Source organism: Ascaphus truei, unplaced genomic scaffold (genome assembly GCF_040206685.1).
Source record: "Ascaphus truei isolate aAscTru1 unplaced genomic scaffold, aAscTru1.hap1 HAP1_SCAFFOLD_312, whole genome shotgun sequence".
NCBI classification, from domain to species: Eukaryota; Metazoa; Chordata; class Amphibia; order Anura; family Ascaphidae; genus Ascaphus; species Ascaphus truei.
In genome coordinates, this window is record NW_027456093.1 from 403870 (window position 1) to 410265 (window position 6396).

The 6396-nt window shown below is 45.8% G+C and overlaps 1 protein-coding gene across 1 annotated transcript; it reads left to right on the forward strand.

Moving 5' to 3' along the window:
* The first annotated feature begins 830 nt into the window (after nucleotides 1-830).
* Nucleotides 831-1142, forward strand: LOC142483261 (histone H4). Its single transcript, XM_075583327.1, has one exon. It carries the CDS (start codon nucleotides 831-833, stop codon nucleotides 1140-1142), a length of 312 nt encoding a protein of 103 aa, XP_075439442.1.
* Nucleotides 1143-6396: the final 5254 nt, after the last annotated feature.

Consider the following 6396-nt stretch of genomic DNA (forward strand, 5'->3'; position numbering starts at 1 on the left):
GGGGGGAGAGTAGCGGGTCCCTCCGCTCAAGCCACGCCCCCCTCCCTGTCAAACCTCCCACTCCCGCCCACCTCCCGCTCCGGCTCCCGCTCCCTACAGACCGCATATCGCGGTCTGTGTATCTCAGCGCACCGCCTGTCAGCAGTGCGGGTGCGCTGACTCTGGGAGCGGGGCCTTAGCCTAAGACTTGTGTTATGGCTTTATAGTGATTTCATGTAACTTCATTCCTACGTGACTTCAATTTCGAAGCAGCACTGCCACCCTGTGGAGTAACTGTCAACTTCAGACATTTCTACTGGAGGATTTGTGTTTGCTGAACTTGTTTCCCCGGTCTGCATTTCTTCCCCGTGTCACCTCATGCAGGGTAAATTAGAAATAAAAGCAAATTCATAAAACAGGGATATTTATTCAAAAAAATACTGATGAATGTAGTTGATCATACACATCTAAATATTACAAATGAATTACATTTACAGATATATAGATGCAGACACAATATAATTAAATACATGAAATAGATGGCACACAAATGTGTTCGTGTGAGTTGGGCAATACTAGGCAAAGCAAATGTGATCACAGTTTTAATGAGATAAATTTCCAACCAATCCCATTACCACGCGACCTTTTTTTATAAACAGTAACGGCTTTCACTGAGCCAATCAGACTAAAGACTTTTTCAGCCAATCAAAATCAAGGAACGTCTTCCAGTGCAATTCACTTTCTCCCCTCATGGGGTGTCTGTGGTTTTCACTCAGGTCCGCTCATACTGCATATAAGCAGCAGCTTTACCGCAATTACCTCATTCGCTTCTTGTTTTGACAGTTTGCAAAATGACTGGTCGCGGCAAAGGAGGAAAAGGGCTCGGGAAAGGAGGTGCCAAGAGGCACAGGAAGGTTCTTCGTGACAACATCCAAGGCATTACCAAGCCAGCTATCCGCCGCCTGGCTCGCAGAGGAGGAGTGAAGCGCATCTCCGGTCTCATCTATGAAGAGACCCGTGGGGTGCTCAAGGTTTTCCTGGAGAATGTGATCCGGGACGCGGTCACCTACACCGAGCACGCTAAGAGGAAGACCGTCACCGCTATGGACGTGGTGTATGCTCTCAAGCGCCAGGGCCGCACTCTCTATGGATTCGGAGGCTAAACGGTGACACTTCTTACCAACTGATGATACGGATTTCACATTCATTTAACCCAAAGGCTCTTTTAAGGGCCACCCACATTCTCCTGTATAGAGCTCTGGTTACACCGCCATCTTATTCTTACCCGTTTTCATGTTGCTGTCTCTGACGGGACTCTATTTCATATTGGAAACGGGTTAGAGAAATACAATTCACTACAAAACCACCAGTATGTGACAGCATTTTGTTACAGCGCTTTATGTACGATTCTTTTCTATGAATTGACATGTACACTCGTGAGTTATATAAACTTTGCTATACTCCCTTCATACTATTAACTGCTCATTCATAAAGCAAACTACAAATAGTGGTTTCACTTTTTGATATAACTTCTCTGAATTAGAAGTGTCTGCACTTGACATAGATTTAAATACGTGATTTTAATTGCTCGATCCATATACACATTTTTTTACATTGCACATTGGTACAATCTGCAAAAGAAAATGTATCTGATAAATGCCTTATCTGTATTTATTTTAACCGCTATGAAAACAATTACATTTTTATAGACTTGCATAAAACAATGACAATGTTTGAGCATTCATTCATTATTATTTTGCTGTCTTTTCTGCTCTTAAAACAGAATCCCCAATGCAAATGTTTCATAAAATAGTCACTCCTTTTATATTCCATTAAATAGTCCCATATATTGGGCATCATGTATCAGCTTTTGATGAGAAAAAAATGCAATCGGATTTTTTTTAGCACTTTATGTGACATTTATGATAATTTGTCACAACTGTAAATCTCATACATATTGATCACGTTTTTTTGGTTTTATGATCATAAATACAACCCCGCGTTTCATGTGTAAAACACTCGGTTTGGGGATCTCGGAACAATTATACAGAGAAGGTAAAAAGTTGCCAAAGCTTTACTGTCTGTCATTCAAACAAAGACCACACGGTGGCAGTATTGTTTTGGAAATTACCTGGATTCTGGAGACCTGGATTTTTCACAATGATCTGAATCAAAGGTTTCACCTCCAGATATTTGTGATAAATACGTTTTGCGGATTCCCTTAAATAGAATTAGTGAATTAAGTTGAAAATCAACAGGACTCTAGCATCACTTCTTAAATCGCACAAATATGTGTACTGATGTGGGGGCTGAAACTGCCAAAGATGCCACATTTCCCACACAATCTATACAGGGGAAACACAGCAGCAACAAAATAAAGGCAGCAAAACACACACACGTGTGTAACTCACATTAATATGAAACACTTGGGGTCTTACTTACTTTTGTGAACAATGTTACTAAATCAATCTGTTCCATTAATTCAATGATCCTTTGTTTTTTTTATTTCAGTCACACTTTATCTCAAAGATTGTCCCGGAGACCAGAACGTAACCCCGGGATTAAGGCACCAGAACGGACAAAGCGTTTCAATAAAGAGAATTTATTCTGTCCGTATCCAGCACAGCACAAACTCACAAACCCCTTACACTCCCCAAAACAGGGAATACAGGGGATTCTAGGTGCCAGGCGCCACTTCCAAGGCTCCCCAGGGCTTGCTCCCACTCCTGTGGGGTTTGAGACTGCAGCGCTTTCAAACCTGTTTGCTTTCTGAGACTCTGTCCCGCAGCACGGAACCGTTTTCACATCTCCCGCTGGATGAAGCTCCCAGCGACGTGTGAAGGTGTCTCTGGCGCAGCCTTGGGGCGCACCGCTTAGTTCCCTGCACGCTGGGATCACACTGACCCTGAGCGCTGCTGGGATCCCCTTACATACAGTCCCCGCTGCTATAGGAAATCGCTGTAGATGGAGCCGCGACCATCATGTGTGGATACTGCATGGGAGACAGGACGTGAGGTCACATCTGCATTGGCCAATCATGGCTGGGCGCGGGGTGGGTGAGAGTTAAAGGGCTTTTGGAGAAATATGAACGTCCCTGTGGGAGCAGCGCCTGTCAGTGGGAGCGGCGCCTGTCAGTGGGAGCGGCGCCTGTCAGTGGGAGCGGCGCCTGTCAGTGGGAGCGGCGCCTGTCAGTGGGAGCAGCGCCTGTCAGTGGGAGCAGCGCCTGTTAGTGGGAGCAGCGCCTGTCAGTGGGAGCGGCGCCTGTCAGTGGGAGCCTGGCAGCGGCTTCCCGGCCATCAGGAATATCTCCCATGAGCATCGGCGATATCTCGGGATACAGCGCAATGCTGCACTTTTAGGGTGTTTGCTCGTCAGCCCGATCTCTTCCCAGCCACTCTCCCTTTGTTCCTGCCCCTCTCCTCCCCCTCCACTCCAAGCAATAGCAGTTCTCCGGACATGTGGGCTGCTCAGTGGGATTCTCAGCCCAATGTACAGAGACCTTGGCTATGCTTTATATATGCACACACAGTGTATACTTTGGTACAGTTTACAACACGAAAGTAAAGAATTACAGTTACAGGGGATGGAAGGGGTTGCATGGCACATTAAACTGGGGCAGCTCTAGGGTCTGGTGACCAGATGAGCCCCAGGAAAGGACAGGTAGGTGGGAGGGACGGGGTCCAGAATAATACAGGTTAAGCCTGGTCCCAGGGGTGTGTACTGAGGCCTGGGGAACTGTGATTGTTTCCACACACATCAGGCAATCTGATGGGTCACCACCCTATCTCCATGATTTGCTATGGACACAGGAATCTAGAAACGGGGTGGCAGATATCAATTCCACAGATCATTTCTGGACTGGCATGGAGATGGACTAAATGGTATTCTCTGATGTCATGCCAGAGACACCCAAGACAAGGCTGTGTGCTTTTCTGAAGCAGAAGATTTAAACTTGCCTGCTTGCAACTTGTTTTCAGCACTGCCGGAATTCCTGATCCTCTACAAGAGTGGAAGCTGCTCCGGGTAAGCCATTTCTGTGGCACTGGGCACCTAGGACTGCTAGGATTCCCCCTGTATTCCCTGGTTGGTGCGAGTATAGCTCTGTTAGGAGATTCTGTGCTGTGTCTGATGGCTACTGCTGAAATAAACACCTCTTTATTTGATCGCTGTGTCCTGTCTGGCACGTGATCCAGTGAAAGAGTCCTGGTCTGCTGTGGCAACTATTGTTAGTAAGCAATATGTAACGAGAACTATGCTCCCCTCCTTACTATCCGGCGTGACCTGTTTCATATATTGTTCTCATTCTTGCTCGCCCAATGCTCAAAACACATTGTTCCCTCCCTCAGTGCCTTGTCTTGATTGTCCACTTCTCAAGTGTTTCAAGATTTACCTAATTCTTGTTGTAATAGTTTGTGGGTTGCTCCCTTCCCCAGTGGTCCCACTCTGTATTGTTTCCCGCCTCTACTTCCATGGCATTCCTAATGCTTGGTTTCAAGTACTAAGCAATGTTGTGTCCCTCAATTATTCCTAATCAATTGTAGTGAGGAGATTGGCCCCTTCCCCTTTGTTTCCTAATCAGATTGTTCCCTTTCAAAGTATTCATAATCCATTGTTCCCCAGTGATTTCCTAATTCATTGTTCCCATCCACAATGCTTCCAAAATCTGATTGTCCCCTTCCCAGTACTCTCAAAATTTACAACTCCTCTCGCAAATACTAACACATGACTGTCCTTATTAAAATGATTCTCCCATGCCGCTCTCACCCCCAACCGCCCCCTCCCCTACCCACCTTCCCCTCCTTCTCCAAATTCCGCCCACACATCGGAAGACAAGGCTAAGGCCTAGCTGTCCAGGCCTCCCCGGTGTAAGTAATTTCGGATGAAACCATAGAGTCTAAAGGGTCTCCACCCAGCACGCCTTCACTGGAGACCGTTTTCGGACCCGCCCCCAAGGGTCTTAAACCCCACTAACCGGTCCTTTACTAAAGACCGGTTCAACACCTTTTAGACCCCATTAGGGTCGACTTTACTTTCTTTTCCTAGCCGCTGTTACTGTCCCAGTGGCCCCTTACCCAACCCTCTCCCTCTGCCCATTTTGGCTGTTTCTCTCCAGCACTAGTCCAAGGACAACACACGCGATACCCTCTGGGAGGTCATTATGTCTCACCAAAAAGCACTAAAAATTGTCTCCCTAAATGTGAAGGGCCTACACAACAATAGAAAGTGACGCCTGGCCCTCCAGGAGATAAAGAATACAGGGAGAGATGTTGTTTTCCTCCAGGAGATGCACTTCACGTCTCAAGAACCGCCTAAAATATTTCAACACGCGTTCCCATTGAGCTATTTCTCATCATTCAGCAGCAAACGCAGAGGGGTTGCCATTCTGATCCATCAGGGCACCCCATTTAATTTAACAAAAATTCAGGCAGATCCAGAGGGGAGATTTATTGTGGTCTACGGCTCACTTTCAGGCACAACAATCGCTCTTTTTAACCTATATGCCCCGAACGAGAACCAGACAGAATTTCTGAAGAAGGTTCTGGAAGAAATTGACCCACAGTACCTATCCTCGCTACTTATTGCAGGTGATCTTAATATGGCTCTCAACCCAAAAGAAGACAAATCGAGCCACCCAGGACGACAACACTCCACTCAGTCACAAAGACTGGGGAAAAAATTCAAGGACATTGTTGGGGACTTTTCTCTGGTGGACATTTGGAGAACACAACATCAGGGGCAAAGGGATTATACCTTTTACTCGGCTCCTCACCAGTCTTATTCCCGTATTGACTACTTTCTTGCTACCAAGAACATCCTAGAGGCCACCACAGACTCAGACATCGGCCCAATTACGTGGTCAGATCATGCCCCTATCACCATGACCCTATCCATTCCATTTGGGAAAATTATCTCATATAGCTGGAAACTAAACGATTCCCTACTGAACCACTCCGGGACAGTGCTGGAACTCAAAAAATCCCTCAGGGAATACTTTAGAATAAACAAAGGCTCTGTATCTTCACCAGCAAGCCTGTGGGAAGCCCATAAGGCGACAATCCGAGGAAATCTTATCTCGATTGCCTCCCACCGGAAAAAAACTAAACTCAAATTAACTAAAGAGCTTACAGACAAAATAATCAATTTAGAGCAGCAGCATAAAAATAACCCCTCCCGGAGAATTTACAAACAATTGACAACTGCTCGAAACGATTTAAGAATAACCCAATTGGAAAATGTAGAAAAAGCTCTTAGATGGACGGGTCAGAGGTACTATGATAAAGGGAACAAGGCCGATAGACTTCTCGCTAGTAAGTTACGAGGAATACAGAAAAAGTCACAAATAACGGCGATCAGGAATAACTCTGGTGAACTCCAATACAACGGAAAAAAAATAGCAGAGGAATTCACCAAATTCTA